Below are 22,168 nucleotides of genomic sequence, written 5' to 3'. Positions count from 1 at the left end.
GATAGTGCTGTAAAATATGCATGTAAACGGACTTAACAGTATTTCAGGACAGGGAGGTGCCCGACAGGCAAGCGAGGGAACAGATCACTATCGGGGGGTTTTCAGCTGAACGTGTCACACATTACAATATTGCATATCCTACCCTGAAGAGAATATTGCTGGTGCCTAACATTGCATTCTTTCAAATCTAAGAGATGCTTTGATTTGTAGCTTTTGGGTCATCATATTTTCATGAAACTAAATTGCTGTATGTTCGTTTTATCCTAATTATTCTTTAAGGCTCAGATTATCCAAAAGGTAATAAAAATATATTCCTATATTTATGATTTTAGCAGCTTCCATTTCCTCACTAAAACTCAGCAGAGGGATTACACTAAATGAGATTAGACAGGGACTACAACAAGAAGCATTTTTCCTCTGGCAGTGGAATAACAGTTGCTGGAAGGAAGATGTTTTTAAAAGCACAGAGCTATCATTATTTGTCACCTAGAATATATATATAGTTCACAGTAAAGGACTGTATAAAACCATAGCATTTTCAGCTGTCTGACCTGTCCAGTGAGAATGTGGGTTGATCCGTCGTATAAAGAATAGTATCAGCACTGTGCACATAGACAGCCTCTTTCACCCGCAGGATTTCAGGCTTTTACAGATGAGAGGATAAACACAGCTGAAGCACAACTCCCTCTGCACACAAGCTATGCTCCACTCAAGCAAATCACGGGGAGAGGAGAGGATTTGAGGATTTACTGCCTTTTTCCAGGTGTGAAAATGGAGCACAGTCAGTTGTGCCCTTGCTCTTTCAAAAAGCACCCCAATATCTTTAACCACCAGTCAGGACTGCTCTCAGGACCTCCAGTTAACTTTACCAGCAACCTTGGGTTTGCAATTTGTACCACAACATGTATAGCCCACTACAGCAATTTCCTAATGGCTGGCTGCAGTCTGGTTAATACCAATTGGATTTCTTGCTTTTCTAGCTGCACATCTAGGTACTGTATTAGCATATGCACGTACTTAATGTTTGCACTGCAAAAGTAGCTATATGAAACACCTGGGAACTAACAGTTCTTCCTAGTTTCCATGACTCTTAGAAGGTGCAAGTGTTTCCAGGACATCACACACATTTCCAATTTTCTGTGTTGCGCAACCTTCTGTACAGAATTGATTTTCAGAAGTGTGAAAATGCTGTTTGGATATACGCACAAAGTACATTCAGTATTTGCAGGCTGACAGCAGCTTGAGTAACTGAAGTATCCTATCCTGCTGCATAGGATATTCTTCAATGACACTACCCAACGCCATGAATACCAATTCCCCACAACCCCTGAGGAGGCCTGATTAGTTTTCTGATCAATAAGCACCATGTAACCATAAGATCAAGCCTGGCTGAATGCCACCCTCTCATTTGTAATGTTGCTTATGCAATCATGCAAAGACGTACTTTCATTTCAGCTCCCACTAAGTGATGAGGAGACTACAGAAATTTGTACCAGGATGAAACGCACGATAAAGGTCAACTGAACAGTAATAAGCCATCTCATGAGTAATCCAATCAGCCGTGGCATTTGGAGCTTTTTTTTCCAAAACAATCACATATTGTTCATTTCTGAAGAAATGGAGTGAGACAAAACTATTTATTTCTTCAGCATCTGTCTTGTTCGTCTTCAAGCAAGGATATCGGGAGGAAAAGGTCTTCATCTCATCCCATTCTTGCACACATTAAAAATTATGAACACTGTCACCTTGCTCTCATCAGTTCCTGTCTTACAGCAACGAGCTGACACAATGTCAATCTTCATCATGCTCCTCCTCAGGGCTAAGGTCACACAATTTAAAAGGGGGGTATCGGGGATCCTAAAAGGCTCAGCCAGCAAAAGGTGTTCAACCCAGACTAAGCTGAGTTCTGTTATCCAGATGTCAAGAGATTGAGCCAGAGAGATGACACTGCCGGCCAAAAACTGGGACTGCCCCAACAGTGGCAGCCAAATGGCTCAGTGATGCAAAGAAGTCGGCTTAACTGCCAACAAAACGGCAACACCCTGCAACTTCCTGGGAATCTCGAGGCATGCGATGACATCATCGCAGGACACACCTCTCCTCCAATCAGCATTGACCCTCCTGTACATCGCAGTGAGCCTTGTGGCACATTTCCTCATCCTCCCCGTGCAGGTACAGGGGTCGTCACTGTGAGCCCAGACACAAAGAAGCAATCGGCAGTTTCGCATTGGGCAGACAAATCAACAAAATAATTTAACGAACAGGCATATATCAGCTGCAGCTAAGAGCCTTTGTTCACTCTGTAGTTCCCAACAGCTTTATTTAGATCCATCTTGACCAGCAAGGTCTTGCCCAGCTAAAACAAACACTGCAGAGCCTGGCACATCTTAACAGCAAGACAGCATACTAAAATAAAAACATCTACAGCCAAATATTACAGATCGTCTTAGAAAAACCAAGCACAAATTATCTGTAAACACACAGCGAGCCCTCGCATTTGTAGCCCATTACTTCTCCCTCTGTGTCGACTTTCAATTTCCTATGCCTGGCATTCTTCCCAGGCCATTTCAGAGCAGAAAACTTTCAAATAGATGGGGAGTGGATAGCAATTCTTTCTTAAATAATGTCAAAAGTCCCCCAGTGATTTCGACTCGGCGCCGTGCTTTGTAAGTCCAAAACCGCTCTGTTGATTTATTTAGCTCTGGGCTGCTGCGTCTGTATCTGCAATTGCAAGGTTGCCTGTTGCTTCAGAGTGGGTTGGAGACGCACTGTGTCCTGATACAGGCGTTGATTAATTGGCCCCCGGGCCTGGTAACCTTAGGGTAATCAGATAGGCCTTCTATTAAGTATCTTTATTTGGCTGATGCATTTATTTTTTAGTGACTTACAATTCATCGAGTGGATGCTGTGAGTGCAGCAAGGCTACAGTGGTTAGCATTGCTGTCTTGCAGTGCTGGGGCCCTGGGCTCAATTCCAGGCCTGGCGTGCTGTCTGTGTGGAGTTTCTCTGTTCTCCAGGTGCTGCAGTTTCCACCCACAGTCCAAAGACACACTGGTAGGTTAATCAGTTTGGGGGAAAACTGGCCCTGGTGTAACCTGTGTCAAGTGCAGAGTGTATCCTGCCTTGCGCCTGTCGTTTGCCGAGCTAGGCTCCAGATCCCCCACAACCCGCTACTGGATGAAGTCGCCACAAAATGGATGGACTGCTTTACAAATGCACCCATTTATACAGCTGAGTATGTTACTCCATCAGTCCGAGAGGAGTGTACAGCCTTCTAGTTACAAGTTGACCACTGCTCCTCCTACAGTCTGCTGGACACCATAATATGCAATTCAGCTGCTGACAAATCCCCAGCCACCAGTGCTGGATTCCCCATTAGGCACTGTAGGCACAGTGTCTAGGGCCTAGGGCTGCCACTAACGATTATTTTGTAAACGATTAATCTATCGACTATTTGTATCGCTTAATCTAACAACTAATTACGTCCAAAGAATGCAAGTAGGCATATGAATGTTTGACATCTTAAACTATGAGTTACATAAATGCTTATTCATAGACGTTGTGAATACAGCTGCTAGATTATGTTTCTGGTTCCAAGGGGGAAGGCTTGGCTACGTATCTTGTTAAACAGGCCTAAAGAGGCTAAATACTGTTTGTAAAACATAAAATGATACCAATTGGAAGCATAGGGAAGGGGACAGCAGCTCATATCTCTTGAAGAGAGACTGAAGTGGAACAAGCATGCTATACCTTTGGAGCCTCGATGTGTGAAATAATTATATGTACGAAAAGTTCAACATTTCTGTAACAGTCAATTTTGGCACCACACCAAATGTTGATCATCACGGTCCTTTACACGGTTCTGACTGTTGTTTTGAGAACTTTATTTTTAGCAGTTTTGTAACAGATTTCTTTTGGCACTTTCAAGACATGTCTGTTCCTAAAAATAAACATAAGCGTACTAAGTTATTTTAAATCACCCACATTTTCCTACCTGCACTCGAACCTACTAATACACATGCGGACAAAAACGATTAATACGAGGAAATGACACTGAAAAACACAGTATTGCCTGGTGTTTAAGTCTGTTGTAATGACTTTAGTAGGGAAAGGATTCGATACCTTGAACTCTAAGGGAAACTCAATCCACTTTTTCTGTGTTTTTCCACAAGCTCGTCCATTCCAGTTAGTTAATGACGATCTTTAATGGTGAAATACTTGTTCAGTACAAACAGAATCAAGCACACCGTTGTTACCTCGAGAAAGCAGGCAATATATTGATCCACCGATTATCTGAGTCACATAAAAAGCGTATGAACATTTAAACTAATCATAATAACACAACAGAGCGCTAGAAGGAAAAATCGTCATCGAGATTCACCACCTACCGTAAATTTACCGCCATTGCAGCAAAGAATGCGCGGATTAAGACACGCCCCCTCGCACACGCACTGAGTAAGACACGCCCCCTCGCACTTGCGCTGACTAAGACACGCCCCCTCGCACATGCGCGCTGCGTTTCCTGGCCGTGATTTTACCCGTCGCCGAGAACAGAAATTTTCAAACTGAAACTTCAAAGTAAAAAAGAAATGCCATAGGTTGGTAGTTTGGAAACTGGGCACAAACCCTGAGGCTGAACGCACCTTTTACGAAAAAGTCTTGAGCTGTAGTGGAAACCTCGAATTTACAGGAGTATCTCAGTTAGGCACCATCCCTCCAAACACGACTGAAGATACAATGCACAGTCCACACCATCAAGTAGGACTCCATCGACCCAGGGACTGTCATCGCGAAGGGACATCGCAGATTTTCTCACGCATATTAGTAGAAATATTATTGTAATAACTTGTATTTTACAAGTTGTTGTTCTTTTTCATATTTGGACATTTTTCAAACACGTACTTGTATAGGAATGTTAAATGATATTGTTTTCTTAGGGAGGTGGTGAGGTTTTGATTTAAATTGTGTACTGTTTTTAGGCGATAAATTGAAGGGTGGATTGATTTATCGGACCTACCAGCCAGCAATGGCCCCAGCCCTCGGTTGGGATCAGTGAGGAATCGAGTTGACATCAAAGCCACTCATGTCTCACCCCGCTGCAGCGCACCATCTCAGAAACAAACTCCTGCACTTACCAGAATCAGAGCTGGGCGATGCCACGGGCATGATCTCAATCTCGCGTCCTGTGCAAAACCTTCCACACTGCACTCACAGCGCCAGACAGCTGCGTGGGGAGAGACAGTAGGGTTACGTATCGTACACAGAGAGTAACGCGATGCATCAATTCTACGGTTGCACCGTGTAGGGTCCCGGCAGCTAAAACCACAACAGAGTGCAGGGAAAGGGAGCTGAATGAGAATTGTATTTTTTTGAAGTCAATATACAGTATCATCTTGTAACGTGCTACCGTGGAAACCCCGCAGAATATTCGAGCTCCATCGCCGAGCATCAAGGAGAAAAGCGTCGCTTAAAAATAACGAAAGGACATTTGAAGGGATATTCCTTTTGCTATGCAGTCATGTATGAAATTTTAATCTGCGTCACGCCACTCCAACCCCTCCACCTCAAGCCTGCAGGAGCACGGGAGACAGGAATGTGTCAACCGGGATGGGAACCACAGGGAACATGATGGACGTGACGAGAGGAGAGCACAATCACAAAGACAGCAAGTGGGAAGATTTCATTTGTGAAGCAAGGAAACCGCCCTGCTCAGCATAAGGGCAAAGCGCGAGTCGCTGAGCACACTGCAGAGCCCCTCGAGACAGGGCCTGGAGCTCTGCTAACACAATTTGTCTTTTTTTTTTAAATCTCCTCCAGCTGCAAATGCCTTCGCCCCGGCTTTCGTGTATTTCTCGACCTGCCGTCTCCCAGGAACCCCCTCCCAAGTGCCTCGCGCGTTGACGTCAACCCCCCCTCCCCAAGGCCCGGAGCACCCCTCGGGTGGAGGAGCCGGGAATGAAGACTGCCGGCTTCCTGCTCCAGGAGCACATTCATCCCGGCCGTCCCAGCCTCGGCTCACCTCGGGGTGCTGGCGGGGGATGTTTCTGCCCGAACGGATCAGCAGCTCGGCGCGGACGGCTGTGCCCTCAGCAGCCTCACCCCCACCGCGCAAATTAGACAGCAAAGAAAGTTGGGCGAAAGTCTTCAAATCATTCAAGTGCTTGGCCCTTTCGGTAGTTTAGAGAACAATCCCTAGAATTCCCGGTCTATAAAATATGTAATAGACATGGACAGGTTTAAAGAACTTGATTTATTAAGTCTTGAACTGGAGAGGGTAGGAGACTTGACAGAAGTATTCTTAAATCCCCAAAAGGTACCGACCACACTTAATTCAATGGGCTACTACAGTATAATCTGCAAAATTCAACAGTAGTGTGTTTGGACTGAGTATAGGAAGCACAGCTCTACACAAAGGGTGGTAGGTGTCTTGCCATGTTGCGTCTCCTGATATTTTAAGAAATAGCTAGATGAGATCATCTGATCAGTATGCTGCCAGTTACCAAATAACTTAGATGCACATGCATGTTGGTCACCTTTCTTCTGTTCTTGTGTTCAAGGCCACAATCTCAGTCATTGTGGAAGGCTTTCTACTGTGTTAGCATGGTCACCTATCTTAACCCTCCAGTGATTCAAGGTTTTCACAGACAATCATAATGACGCAGCCCCCATCTGAAAGCTTTCTTGTGTGCAGCTTCTGCGGGTTCAGCAAAAGTCTCAACAAACCGTAGTTCAGTAAAAAGTTTATCCAAGGTCTCGCTTCCAGACAGATGCACTGCAGATATTCTCCCATTTTACAGAGCACTGAATGAATTTTGCAGACATATCCAGCAGCTGCACAGCTAGAATTCAGGGATCCTGGTGCTATATTGGGGCTATTAAACACAGAGGCCTTCAGAAAAGCATAGCGTGCTCCAGAGACTTCTCAGGTACCTGCGGGCTAGCAGAGATGTCAGTGGGGTAAGTCAGGCATGGTGGAGCTCACAGCCCATCAGCAGGGGAGTAACCGATGAGTGGGTGGGGTCAGTGCAGCACTTATGCTATGAGACACCGGGAAACCATCCATAAGGTGAGTATAAAATGAAAACACAAGTGCAAATAACACACCTAAAAAGACGTTCAGCATGTTTCCCATAAGGCACAGAAAGAAAATACACAGGATCATCTGGGGAATAAAGAACAAAGCTCATGACAAACAGCTTCTTCCTTTCTTAAAACACTTGGCCATGCCAATACTTACTAAATTGACTTACAGCTGCAACCCTTGGACTGCTGCAGGACGTTTGAGGACTCTACCAGGAACAACTCTGTGAGTGAACAGACATCCGATTTAGCTGTGGTCCTTATAGTAAGAAATACAGGAAGAAAAATCCACCCATCCATTTCCTAACTGTTTCTTCCAGTTCAGGGCTGCCGGGGAGTCAGAGCCTATCCCAGCAAGCAATGGGGGCAAGGGGCAGGATACACCCTGGATGGGATGCCAGTCTGTCACAGGGCACACAAACATGGATACACACACCAGGGCCGGTTTTTGTCAGTTCACCAACTAACCAACCAGTAGTTTTATTTTGCGCTGGTTGAGAAAACCCAGGCGGCCACAGCAATGCTCACCACTGCTCTACCGTTTCACCTGCTGCTCAAGAAATAATCAGTGAAAATGTCTATCCCCTGAACTATTCATGGAGAATAAACATGATTAGAATTGCTTTTGTGTGTGCAAAAGGCTAATACTAAAGCACCCTCAAGTGCCACCCGTTAATGAGATCTGAAACAGCCAGCTTCAACAGCAGCTATGCAGTCCCAGTTTAATTGGAGTGTAACTGCAGTAAACCAACATTTAATACACTATAATTAAAATACCTTCCTTCTGTCACAATTAGGAGCCCACTGGTCACTGTGACACCCACTGAGAGATTTCAAAGCCGGACTGAAATTACAGGCGTGGAAAATTCCACTTGTTAACTCATCATTGTTAGGGTACATAGGCAATGTACCCTGCATGTATCCCTGTAGTCTCGGGTCATGTACTTCATTCTGACCGACATTCTTCCACTTCCTGAACCTACAATCCTGAAACCAGTCTGAACAAAACAAGATTACAGAAACCAACACCTTGTCAATTGTGGTCTGAGTCAATTGTGGTTTTCCCCAATAAACATATGACTTCTGCTAACTCCTCAATGTGACTCGCACTGAGTTTGATTTTATGGGAACAGAAAGACTGCCAGACAAGATCAGGATAGCAGAGGCAATGGGAGAGGGAGGCAGGAGAAAGAAAGAGGCATCAGGGGAGGAGCGGTGGCTCTGTGGCTCAGGATCTGCGCCTGTGGCTGGTAGGTTCCTGGTTCAAATCCTGCGGCTGGCAGAGGAATCCTACTCCGTTGGGCCCCTGAGCAAGGCCCTTAACCCTAACTGCTCCAGGGGCGCTGTATAAATGGCTGACCCTGCGCTCTGACCCCCAGCTTCTCTCCCTGTCTGTGTGTCTCTTGGAGAGCAAGCTGGGGTCTGCGAAAAGACAAATTCCTCATGCAAGAAATTAAATAGGGCCGAAGTGATCTCATCAGGGATGCCTAATTCCTGGTTGCCACGGCAACACTTAAGCGGTAAAGAAAAGAAATCAGGGTGGGAGAGCCATCCTAACAACCTCCAGGGAAGATGGAACACAGTGCCCACAGCGAGGTGATGCCACTTCAGTGAATAAGATCACTTATTCACAGCAACAACAGCAAGATATCTGCACTCTGCACATACCCAAAGACAGATTGACAGCATCCGTCCAGCCATGTTTTACCACTTTATCTAATTTAGGGTCATAGTGGATAGCCAGAGCCTATCCCAGCAAGCAATGGGCTTGGGATGCCAATCCGTTGCAGGGCACCAACTCACACCAGGGCCAATTTTCCCCAGAAGCCAATTAATCAACCTTTTGTTTTTTGGGACTGTGGGAAGAAACCCATGCAAACACAGGGAGAACATACAAACTCCATGCAGGTAGCACAGCACTGTTTACTGCTTGAGGGGTTTGTCTTCATTGAGCTCTGCTTGGGGAAAGGTCAAAGGTCATATAGTGAGAGGCCTTTATAAACTGCACAGCCATCTCATCACCAAATACTGGATTATTATGACTAATTAGCGTACTTTTTCTGTTTTTTACTCAGCGTTGCTAATATTCGAACATTAAAAAGAAGCAGCTGTCACTGTAGATTGACCTACTTTGCACAACAGAAGACTGCGGGCAATGACAGTAAGTTCTTTTTCCACATTTCGAGTGAGCATGAGATGTACATTTTGCACATCAACATAAAACGCTTCTTTCACCTACACGTCCAAATGAAGTCCACTGACTCATAAATCTCTAAAGGCTCTCCACTACAGACAAGAGGAGTCGAAGCTGGGTAAAACAGATCCAGATCAGTTAGTTGGGAACAGTTTCCTTTGATGGGATTACTTTGTCCTTTTGGTAATTGGAAGCAGAAATCTGCCAAGCAAACAGGCTCAATTCTGCCTGCTCACATGAACAGGTTGTTTCTCAAGAGACTGAGCCACAGAGGGCCGGGATTTAAAGAGATCACGACAGCACTGGGCAATCTGCAGTCCCCCACAGAATGGAAAAAAAGCATTTAAAGTTTTGCCAAACCCTGACTTCACAAACGTTTGTACTGATAACTTTTTAAGAGATCTGGGGTTTTAACATTTTCTTTCTACAGTCCATCATTACGCGATGACTAAAGACTGCACCTACAACCCTAAAAAGCTGCTACAGCTCTAGTAGGGAGTACTACTACCAGTAGTAGGCAGATAATGCAGTTCTTCTGAGCAATCGTCTAGAAACCTCAACAGGCTTCTTGTTTCCAGTCAAGATGGTTCCAGCAGGGTGAGATTCCCAGCTACAGGTACTATGTTGTAGCCAGTGCATCGATAGTCTAGATAACTTGGATCCAGATCCCATACTGAGGACTGAGAGCAGCAGGCTGTCATTGTGTGAGAACCAGAAATATTGACTAACCCAGTCACACCTTCAGCACTTCTGCTTTTAGTAATGCATGCCTGTGGCTACCTCTCCAGTCCCTGCCCACCACCTTCCATAATGGAACATTTGGCACAATAGAGGACAGAAATTAAAGCTACAATCTCAAACTGGCACTGCAGGGATAACATTAACAAATCCAATCAAATCAAAATGTATTTATCAAATGCACAACAACACAGCGTGCAGCAGTAGTTGCTGGCAATGAAATGTATTTTCCGCCAGCTCACAAAACTTATGAAAATAAGGTTACATGATAATAGATGGAATAGAAATGGAATAAAACTCAATATAAGTAGAGCTGCTCTGTGTCCATGGCGTATGCAATATATACTGTACAAGTAGTGTGGTTATGCTGAAGACAGTGAAAACTGTGTGTCCATGTAGCCATTAACTCTCGCTCATTCGAATGTGCGATTCTGTTAGGATGACGAGGGTCGGCGAAGATAGTTGTTTCATCCACACTCCCTGACTGGGGCGCTGCTGGTCAGATTTCGGGAGACAGATCTCCCAGAGAGTGCCAGTAATGTGGTGGACCTCGCCGCTGTGCAATTGCCAGCACAAATCAAAGTGATCTACAGCGATACGGAATGACAGCCAGAAACCTAACTGCAGTCTAATGCGCACACAGGCCTTGCCTTCCAATTTGCAAAAGATCCATTCACACACACAAAAAAAAGAGAGAACAGCTCCTCTGCATGTTTGCACGGTCAGCCAAAGGGATTACTGGGAAAAAAAAACTTGCAGTGGACATTTTTTAATTATGAAAATGTAATTCATGTAGTAGCTGTAAAGCTCTTAATGATATTTGCGGCTGAGGGTTTTTTTAACAGAACTCTGCCTTGCTGGGATCTGTTTTTCATACTGAGCGATGGTCCCCTGGCTTACCTTAGTGCTTCAGCACACAGACTGTTTGCACAAGGATGATGCCAACTGGAGGAAATGGGTCATGAACTCATGCCTACAGAAAAGACAACCAGACTGGGAAAAGACAATGAAGGAGAGAGAAGGTTTAAACTGATCAAGCTCAATTTAGGGGAATAACTACTGAAATAAGTATTCTGGTTTCAAAGGGACAATTGACCCTTGAATTATATCATGTCCACATACCTCAGCATGCCTCCAGTCCTTTCTGTGAAAGCAAACATCCTCTCTAGTCCAGTCTGCTACAGTCTGGTGAAGTTCTGACAGACATGGAGCTAAAGAACATGCAGGAGTTTTGATCTCCAGACCTCTGTGGTAAAAGATAGCAAATCACTGTTGTACTGTACTGACCAACAGATTTCTTATGTGTTTGTATATGATGTTAAGATCAAGCAACCACTTCAAATGGTTTAAAATCTGTGATTACGTGGCCTCGTGGGTTTGGTCCTGTGGATGAAATGCATGCAACAGCATGGGTCTCTGTTTGGGACAGAGACCTGGAAAAGTATTTGTAGTACCCTTGCTGGCCTGCAGTCCTGTCATCTGTCAAAACCGTGCGTCTCTACTGTGTGCTGTTATTCACTAAGCCTTTGCTCATATAGTCATTCTCCATCAAATAAAGAAAGAGCCACCGAGATAACTATGGGAATGAATTCCTGTGCATCCTGTGCTTTTAAATGCATTCATATTTAAAATAAAAAAAGATTTAGCTTATCAAGATCCCTGGGGATTGGAATTGTGGCAGAAACAATGAGTGTTTGCCAGGAAAGACTAAAGCCCAGTGCCCTGTGTATAGCAGTAATCACAGAACAAAGGAATCCCAACTGCGTGCTTTTTAAAGTTTTCTTGTTCCAAGAGGAAGACTTAAACACCCCCACCACACACTTGCTCATGCACGCACACACTACAGTTCGGTGCATTTACTTTGTGAAATACATGTCATGCACCGACAGGTTAAAGGAACTGCACCTTGCTTATCTTCAGCCAAGGAAATCACAAGAACCGAGAACCCAGTCACTCCGGTGCATTACAAAACATTCAGCAAGGGCAGGCTTCCTGGGGAAAGTTTGCAGATCCAGATCTCAGTGAAGCCGAGCTGCTGCTTCCTGGACAACAGTGGCGAGTCACTCAGACCTTTTCGAAACCTCTAGTTCAGTTTCAGAAAACATTAGCTCAGGGAGAGTAGAGTACAAGCTGTCTTACAGAAGAGTAGCCTAAACGGCACATGGGTCAGACCACATGGGGAACCAGGACTGTGTCCAATACAGCCGCGGCTGATAACCTGAAGTGCAATTTGGTAGCGCAACCTATTTTGAAGGAAAGGGGCCTAACGAGCACATTCCAGACCCCGCTGTGCGCTGTGCGTCAATAAAAATAACCTTTGACAGAAGATCGAAACCGAGCGATAGCAATCAAAAGGCTGTCTTCCGCCCCGGCTACATTATATCGCTTGACAACAGCGCACGGACGAGTTTAAAAAGTACGGACTGCGGGGCTTCGGGAAAGCGAGCCTGCCTTCCTGATGCTGTGCCGAGCCCCTCTGAGAAATGTGCACCTCCCAGCGGCGACAAAGAGCTGCCGCCCCACGACTCATTACAAACACTCGGCTGATAATCCCCAGCCTCTACATGTGTGACGTCCGCTCCGACTAAAAATAACCCCCAGCCGAGCATGCCTGTTCAGCACCGCTCATTACCACTCGGGGAGGGAGAGGAAGCTTTCGTATCCACGACAACTACCAGCTCCATTTTACTTTTAAACAGTGTTTCCATGACAACCCGCACTATAAGCTTAAAAAAATAAACGGAGGTTAAACTGTTTTGTTTCGCAAATGCTGCATCATTATAACACACTTCTTCTAAGTGCTCACTTCAACTCCTGAACAGCTGGGGGTACCCATAATGTGTGTATATATATATGCACACGTAAATACAAGTAATTCTATGAAAACCTTTAATCTCTAATAATGTATAGCTTCAGAATCTTGTCAGTATGCTGAAATAATTTGTCTTCAACAAACACTTTAGAAGTATAAATATATTGTAACTTACACAGTGCCTGTCGGCCGTAAGCATTACAATATAGATATTAATACTGCAGAGCAAAGTAACACCTTTCTACTTTGATATTTTATTACCTTCCTAGATTTGAAGTTCATGTTGTTCATCTGGGCGAAACGATGGTTACAACTGCTGCCTCACACTGCTGGGGTCCTGGGTTCAGTTCCTGGCATGCTATCAGTGTGGACTTGGTAAATTCTTCCCACGTTCATGTGGGTTTCCTCTAGGTGCTCCAGTATCCTCACAAAACCTTACTAGTAGGTTGACTGGCTTCCAAGAAAATTGACCCAGGTGTGAATGTGTGTGTGCCCTGTGATGGACTGGTGTCCCATCCAGGGTGTACCCTGCCTTGCGCCTACTGCTCATCTGCAACTGCGAATTGGATGAAGCAGATAGAACATGGAGGCATGTTATTCACTTGGTGAACCATTGCTTGCCTCTTAAGGATAAGAAAACGTTCACCACGGTTTGAATGTCAGAAAGGAGGTCTGCTGTAAAGACAAGTCAGTCCGCACCTCACTGCACACTCATCTGCACCCTCAGTCAACAACCTTCAGATCAGGCACAGACCAGCACAAACACACCTCCTGTATGAACATGGTGGCAGTGTGTGTGTAGATACGGAATAGTAGTTTGTATTTCTCGTTTCTTTTCATTTTATTGATAATAAACCACAGCCATAAGAAGAAGTTAAAGCAATCATTTCAAATGCCTTAGTTCCTCATATCCGATTTCCCCTGATTTTTTTAGCACTGAGGTAGTTAGCGATTGTGAATGGCTTACTCGTTTGTCCAGTTCATGAGCAGGTCCTGTCTTTAACAAGGTGTGAGCTAATTCATTTCACACCTCCTGCACTTTTTTACACATTTCCCTAAGTAACTCGAATCACGAATGTTCGCCTTTATCCTCAATTAGCAATCTTTCTTCAAGTAAGAGGTAATAATATTTTGTTGTCGTGCACAAACTAAACTTGTGCAATCCCTTGCACACATGCATGCTAGCCTACAGTATGTTCTGTTTCGTAGAAAAGATCACTGAAGATGTTTAAGGAATTGTTAGTATCTATGGTGTGGAATAATTGGCCTAATTATTGGAATTCTTGAACTGGTTATTTGGTTAAGAATTTAGAGACGTAACGGGATGGAAACAAGCTTCCCTGCAGAATTGTCCACTCCAGACTTTCCTGCTGAATGTAACAAAAATTCATGATCCTTTCAAGCTTTTATAATAATTCCTGACATTTATATAGCGTTTTTCTGGACACTCCACTCAGAGCGCTGTACAGGTAATGGGGATCCCCTCCACCACCACCAGTGTGCAGCCCCGCCTGGATGATGCAACGGCAGCCATAGTGCGCCAGTACACTCCGCACACACCAGCTCTCAGTGGGGAGGAGAACGGAGTGATGAAGCCAAATTCAATATTATTAGGAGGCCATAATTATTAAAGGCCAATGAGTAATCTGGCCAGGATGCTGGGGTGACACCCCTACTCTTTTTGAGATACGCCCTGGGATTTTTAAAGACCACAGAGAGTCAGGACTTCAGTTTTACTTCCCATCTGAAGGGTGGTGCCTTTTTACAGTGTAGTGTCCCCGTCACCATACTGGGGTATTAGGACCATACAGACCACAAGGAAAGCGCCCCCTACTGGTCCCACTGACACCTCTTCCAGTAGCAAGCTAAGCTCTCCCAGGAGGTCTCCCATCCGGGTACTGGCCCAGCTGCCAGTTGTGAGTTGCACAGTGATATAACATTTATAGGCAGAGGATTAAGAGTCCCACAGCTCTTTCTGGAATGTGGATATACCTGCTAAAGTAGAAAAACAGCACCTGGACATCCATTATCCAAGATCACCGCTGGACACGTTTGATCCATAATCCTTTCCATAATGTCTGATGTGAAACAGCAACTGAGTGAGAAACGCAAGTGTAAAACAAATGGGAAATCGGGCACACACTTATACAGCTGGGACTGGGAAAGGAGAAGAGCCAGACATTCTCCAATCTCTTCCAGCTGCTCGTCTCTCAGCGTGACGTCTGTGAATTAACAGGCGAGGTGGAGAATAGCTCAACAAAAGTGCTACAGCTCACAGTGTACAATAGGCATGAATTACTGCTTTTGGTCCCTGTTTATAAATATTAATGCAGCAGAGATTTAAAAAAATGTAACGTTCCATGCACAGAACCTCTCCTTGTGTATTCAGTAATAATGTTGCCTTAATGAGCCTGTTCTGAAAATAGCAGTTCTCAATAGATTTGAGACCAACAGGCATAAACAATCAAATGAAGACCCAGTATTTTGTCTGTTCAAATATTTAATATTTTTGGTTATTGTATTACAAAAAATCCCAGAATAAATTAGCACTTTTAGGGATTACCCACACCTTTAAAGTGTAGCATTCTGATGGCTATAGAGAAGCTCCTGTAGGAAAGCTGGGATTCTAACAAGGAGCATTTGTGACAAACATGCCTCCCATGTGTGACAAAGTCTGCAACCTCAGGAGTTCATTCACAAGTCAGCAACAAGGGGCTTGTCAAGAATCAAATTGACATTTCATGGCTCAGACCTCACATTTTAAAATAACCCCACAAGCACATGTAAAGCTACAGTATATGCAGTTACATTAAATAGCCGATCAGCGATCTGAACAAAACTAGGTGTTGCATGCTCCTTAATTGCACAGAAGGTTATGAATGAAGGTCTACTCATGTGACTGTAAAGCTAGCTCCTACACACTGAGCATTCACTCTTTAGTGAACACACAACCGAGGTCTACATTCCTGTATTTTATTTTGTTTAGTTTTGGCTTTTGGCTGACTCATATTTTGCTTTTCCTTCTGCTGATAAACATTTGATCAAATTTGATCAAATTACCCCACGGTGTAGCTGAAAAGCAGCACCAGGAGTGGCGCGTCACTTTGGATCAAGCAATGCAGTCACAGAGGCCTGTACAGGAAACTGCCAAGACTCACTAAACTACTCCAAAGGCTGTTGAATGGCAACACTGCATTATAGCAGCCGTTCTCAGACCATGGTCTTGGGTGAATCCCTAGGTATAATGATTTTCATTCCAGCTGGGCCCTTAATCACCTGTGCTGACTGGTGCCTGTGTTGGATTTGTGTAATTCATACATTTGGTTTTAAAAACACCCCAGTTAATGTATATTATTTCCATCAACCTTAGCCTGTAGTCTCTCCTGAAATTGCTGATTAAGAATTTGCTCCATTATTTCAAACTAAACAGCCCTTAACAGGAGATCGATCCATGATGAACAGACACAGAAAGGGAGGTAAAAACATATTGCTCACTCCCACAATGAACATTTTATTCTGCTTAAATCAGAATCACCTGAGTGGACAGTGCCACGTCTACCCCCAAGCATCACAAAACCCTTTTTAAGATCCAATAGAGTTTAAAAACAGCTAGAAATCAATTTCCTTCTGATTAAGAGCTTGGCTTGTGCACCTGTGCTGGAAGAACCACAAACACAGTAAAGCCCAGTTAAATCATGGTGATAATGGTATGGAAGGGTACGCTGAGAAACAGGCTTACAATATTATCAGCAACTGAGCGTAAGAGTGAAGAGTAGGAGTGTCCAGACCTGGACCCCAATCCAGCTAGCTTTATAATCTGGTTTCTAAAAATTAGCACCAGCATCACCTGTAAATTGCTGAAACCATCAGATATGTATTAAATTAAGAAAACCCAGTGGACGTCAGAATGAAAGTGAAACACACCAGGACAAAAGTGCATTTAAATCTCAGAATTATCACTTCACACAAAGAGTTGTGGGGGTAGAGAACAAGTTACACGGCCATATTTGTTGAAGCTGATACCGTGGTTTCTTAAATGAACCAGGTGGATGAGATCTTTGGACCAATTAGGTAGTAAGTACCAAACTAGCTACAGTAGGTGAGCTGAGCGGTCCCCTTTCGTTTGTAACTGTTGCAGTCATTCACCCACGCATCATTTAGGCTCTGCGTGAAAGGCTGGAGAAGGACTACTATACCGATCACAGACCTGAAATCATTTTATCTTTGCATATCACAGGACTCCTGACTGAGTGGCATGTCAGTACACAAACGCTCGCTGCCTGCTTTCTCGGGACCAATTAGAAGAACAAGGCAGGTTTCCTTCTGTGCCTCTGTGTGGTTTTAACGGAAGAAATCTTAAGATGCTTGAAAACTCCTTCAAGATACATACAGTCTACATAAAAAAAACAGATTTTACAGCTCTCAAAATCATTTAAAGATGTTTTTCTCCTGTAAGGTATAAAGGTGGGGGGGGCTTTATCATTGTGGAAGAGCTAAAAGTTTAAATGCTTTCACAGCGGTTCCACAAGCCTGAGCTCACTGTTACTCCTCTCTGATCCTTTGACATCACAAAACTAAGTGCCGGAGCTCCTGCTGTAGAAAAAAAACCACAGTCAAAAAGAAAAACATCCCTGCTCCTGCAGAATGGAATGGCTCGCTTGATTCCTTTTAGCAACCCTTCCATCTCCAACAAGTCCTCTTGCAGCACTCTTGAATGTCCCTGTGATCGGTTGAAAAATCAGGCACTGCTCCTTGCAAATCTTGAGAATGCATGTGGGAAACAAGTCTTACACTAAAATATTACTGAAAAGAAAATCAGCAATCTCAGAGCACTAACATAACCACTTTAACTAATTGCCACTTCCACACCTTCACACCTGATATACACCTGAGCTTTCAACTCAGTGACATGCCTCATGACATCACAGCCCTAAGCACATCACCTGCCTCATGACATCACACCCCGTAGCCTGTCACCTGCCTCATGACATCACACCCCTTAGCCTGTCACCTGCCTCGTGACATCACACACCTAAGCACATCACCTGCTCTCTGCCTGGTTCTGAACAACTAACAGCCACAAGGCCAACTCGCCCCCCCTCCCATCCATTGCAATCAAACCCAGAACGCGTCGGAACTGAGCCTAGCTTATTGTGATGCCCAGAGAATTTCCATCATCAAAAAGGTGGTGCCAGTTTGTATGTACTCAGAAACTGTAAACAATATGTTCCGGCAACACAGACCTGCCCTTCTGAATGAGTTTTTGTATTACCTAGGAAGATGGTTGCTCTGGAGAGAACAAAACATCCCGCACATTTGGACGAGAGGTCTCCCTGTCATATACAGTAGGTGGTGTTCTGCATACTCATGCACACATCTGCAGGAGCACGGCAGAATGATCACTCTGGATTTGTGGTTGGGGGTGGGGCAGATGAGGACTCACTGCACAAATGAAGCACAAAACATTCACAGCTGTCTCTTATTATTCTGGACACATTTGCAAAATGCTCATGTAGTATGAAAGATAGAGGTCATGACTGCAATATAGTGTCAAAGACGCAGAGTTAAGGGTCAAATGCAATGAGAATACTGCTGGGGAAATGATTTCCATACTTTAAGGAGAATTCAAACAGGAGCAGGACATCATGGTGACTACCGGTTTAGGGCTGATGTGACACAGCTCTAGGGTCCTGGAGTCAAAGCCAAATTATAGCACCTTCTGTGTGGAGCTTGCATGTTCTGTCCCAACTCTAGGTGCTCCAGTTCCTCCAGCGCAGGGTCACAGGGGAGCAGGTGCCTATCCCAGCAAGCACGGGGCACAAGGTCAGGGAAACCCTGGATGGGACACCAGTCCAATCGTAGGTCAGGCAGTCAGACAGGCTAGGGCCAGTTTTCCCAGAAGCCAATGAACCTCCCAGTGTGTCTGTGTAGGTCACACGAGCACAGGGAGAACATACAGACTCCACACAGACAGCACCCCAAGGCTGGAACTGAACCCAGGGCCCCAGCGCCGCAAGACAACAATGCTGACCACTGTGGGGCCCACATTCCTCTCCAAAAAATAAATATTTCTGGAGAGTGGATGGATGGATAAAAAGGAGAGAAAATGAGGTGGGGAAGACGCTCATCGGGGTGATGCTCCTTACAGACAGATCTTCCAGCCCTGCTGACATGCTCACAGGCCCTACCCTCTGCTAAGGGCTGTGGGGTACGAGGGTCGCGGGACACAGCATGAGGAACGAAATCACAACAACCAGTAACCAGATCAACCTCTCCCCCACCCCCAACCGCAAATAAAAGCTTAAAAAGCTCTCAGACGGTGTCAACCGGTGATGTACTGCGGCTATCGCACGACTGGCGAGCTTCAAGCCTACCGTGTAGCCTCTGGATTTGTTCCATCACGAACGTTTGCTTAGACTTTTGAAAAAAAAAACTGTATTCATGTTAGCTCAATACATTATTCTATTGTCTAGGTATAGTAACTCTATTTCCCTTAATGTGACGGCTGTGTTGGCACTAAAAAGTCGAGAGGCGTGCTAAAAGCCGTTGCCTTAAAACAAGAGGCTTTAACGGAGCAACTATCAACGCTGGCGAGCTTGTCTGAGCGTCAAGACCGCACCACGGGCGAGCAACAAGCTCTCTGTTCATATCGCGCAGCGAGCTGCTGACCGATAATACACACAACTGTGCTTCACACTCAAATGAACGCAACGTCTGGCGAAAAGACAATAGGAAATTACCAAGGGGCAAATGCATTGTTTCTCTGTCCCATAACGACCCGCATCAGAGAATCCTGCCGAGACCCAATCAGGACAGGAGTAGTAAAACAGCCTTCAGCGCCAGAGCCGCCAGTGATCACGACGAGCAAACCGACACAACCGAAATCGCACACAAGGGTAGCGGAGCGCTCTTCCGCCGCGCCGGCACCTTAAAAGGCGCATCAGTTGCACGACCACTAACCTGCTGTAGCTCGCGTCCCTGTCGGAGGTGTTTCGGTGGAAAAAACCCGGGGTCTGTAGAGCTGTCGAAATGTCAAATCACGGTCCAGTCACTGCGGATCTTAAAGGGGCAACGCTGCGCCCAGCTCTGCGCGGACCCCACCGAGCACGCGTGTGCGAGCAGTGCCTCTGCGCGGGTTGCGCTTTCAGAGCGGTGTCACCTTGGCGATAAACAAGCACGTTTTCTTGAAGGAAACGCGTTGGTTTTTTTTTTTCCCCAACCCGACCCCAGCTGGTTTTCAGTATGAAAGTATTCACGCTGCAGCGACAGTGGCTGGGACGTGGACCATAACCCTAAACTCGACGTTGGTTCCTCTTTAAGGAAACAGTGTCATTAAGGTGCCATCTCGCACAGCAACAGTGAGAGTCTGAGCATCATACGGACCTATTGTGTGGAATGCATCTCGTGGAAATGTTTGTTCAAAAAAAGACATAAACCTCAGATCTTGAAACAAGATCTGTTGGCTGACCTTTTAAACGAAACGGTATGCTTAGGTCTTTTGTCTCTTTTGACAAATTAAGCCCAAGGCGTTCCCGGTAAGGTATCACATCCTTAACCAACACAGGCCTTAACCGGAATCCTGTAGAAGACAATTGAATTCAAAATACACGAGAGCCCCCCCTTTTCCCTACGTATATAACCAAAAACGCATCACAGTTTACGTGCTGCAAGAGATTAAAAACCCGCGCCTTAGCTGCCGGTACGAATTCACAGCACCCTGAGCTCCTCAAATTACACCAATACTATCATCTAGCTCAGCTGTTCAACATGACTCGGACGAACTAATAGTTACGTTTTTGTAAAAAAAAAAACGTTTATTTGGTTTGTCTTTATAATGTAATGCACGTGCAAATGAGCTTTGTAAGCGATCTTAATTTCATAATTGTTTTGTTTTGTTTTTTCCACATTAATTCCACACGTATATTCGGGGGTTTGAGCTCCAGAGAGGGGAGAAGCTCGGAGTATGAAGTGTCAGAAGAGCAGGTTTCGTACTGGACAAGATCGCTGCCGCCGTCGTGCAGTTTAACGTAAGCCCTGTTTGCGCTGGAATAGACATGTAGCCTAGGCACCCATTGCAGACGATTAGCCCGCTCTTCCGCGCTTCTTCCATTAGTTCTTCTTATCTCGTCTCCTGGCGCTGGTACCCGAGCAGCGATGCCTCAGCCGTCTCACCCAGTCTCGGACAGCCACAACCAGCCGCCGTTTAATAAGTATAGTGGTTGTTAGCCCAGTGGTTATGTGTGGTAATGTATTGTAATAGATAGCCCAGTGGTTATGTGTGGTAATGTATGGTAATAGATAGCCCAGTGGTTATGTGTGGTTATGTATGGTAATAGATAGCCCAGTGGTTATGTGTGGTTATGTGTGGTAATAGATAGCCCAGTGGTTATGTATTTGTATGTATGGTTACCTACCATATAGTGGTTCTAATCTAATAGTGATTCCCTCTGAAGCAGATTTTATAGGTAGGCATTTTGACATCAATTTCTAAAGACTTGGAACAATTCAATTGTGGTCAATTAAATGGGTGATTTTACTTAATCAATTTAAAATTAATCGATTATTCAACACAGAAAAGCAGAAGATTCTCAGGCTCTTGAGGACCACAGTTCACTTAATTGAGTAAACCCCTGCCTTAATTGATCGATAACTTCCAAGTGTTGTTAATCTTAAGGCAACAGGTGCTTTGGGGTGACCTTCATAACACAACTGGACTGGGGCTTTTCGACTGACCCTATAAGATTCAACAGCAACCTCAAAGAAAACGTAAACCTTTTCTGGAGGTTTGGCTGTGAAATCCAGGAGCATTGTGTTTGTTATCCTGTAGTTCAGTGTAGGATGTGTTGTAAGGTCTCCAGCTGAAATAAATCAGAAATCTCACAGAGAACAAGTCCAAGCTTGCAGGCTCCGGTCCAGTTCATCAACACTTTTCCTTCCTCTCAGTTTGCCGATTTGGATGTTCTGCCATGTTCTTTCCAAGAGATTCCTGATGGTGTCTCCGAGGTCACGGAATAAACACTGTCGCACTGAAGCCTGCAGAGCAGGGGTTCTCATATTCACCATTTAGAACTCTTTTCAGCATCTGGCCATGCTGGAATTGTCCGCGATTGTGGTAAACCAGAGTCAAAACAGAAATCGCAATCTCTTTCAAAAGACTTTATTTCTCAAGCCTGAAGTCGAAGTTACAGATTAGGGGCAGGAGTAAAATGATTTGAAGGGTGTAAAAGTGGTGAGATTTGCTGAGGTACCCCTACTGTGTGACACATAATGTTACATGATGTAAATACAGTGGTAGCTGAGTACTGAATGAACTTGGATTAAGACGTCGTGAATTTGTGCATAGC

The 22,168-nt window shown here is 44.8% G+C and overlaps 1 protein-coding gene across 5 annotated transcripts in view; it reads right to left on the bottom strand.

Moving 5' to 3' along the window:
• The window catches only part of mpp2b (MAGUK p55 scaffold protein 2b), a 64,358-nt gene extending 44,200 nt beyond the window's left edge, over nt 1-20,158 (bottom strand). The window contains exons 1-2 of one of the 5 annotated variants that reach the window (XM_015362241.2): nt 19,785-20,158; nt 5,136-5,224 (exon numbers count right to left, since the gene is read on the bottom strand). In XM_015362241.2, the coding sequence (XP_015217727.2) occupies nt 5,136-5,166 (31 nt within the window). In that variant the 5' untranslated portion in view covers nt 5,167-5,224; nt 19,785-20,158. Of the gene's footprint in view, nt 1-4,122; nt 4,148-4,388; nt 4,412-5,135; nt 5,225-19,784 lie in introns of those variants that run through there. The other 4 variants (XM_015362244.2, XM_015362242.2, XM_069185704.1 and 1 more) reach the window with 4 other exon arrangements.
• Nucleotides 20,159-22,168: the final 2,010 nt, after the last annotated feature.

This window comes from Lepisosteus oculatus, chromosome 28, assembly GCF_040954835.1.
Source record: "Lepisosteus oculatus isolate fLepOcu1 chromosome 28, fLepOcu1.hap2, whole genome shotgun sequence".
Lineage (NCBI taxonomy): Eukaryota > Metazoa > Chordata > Actinopteri > Semionotiformes > Lepisosteidae > Lepisosteus > Lepisosteus oculatus.
The sequence above is the reverse complement of the archived record's forward strand: the minus strand, read 5'-3'. Positions and strand labels throughout refer to the sequence as shown.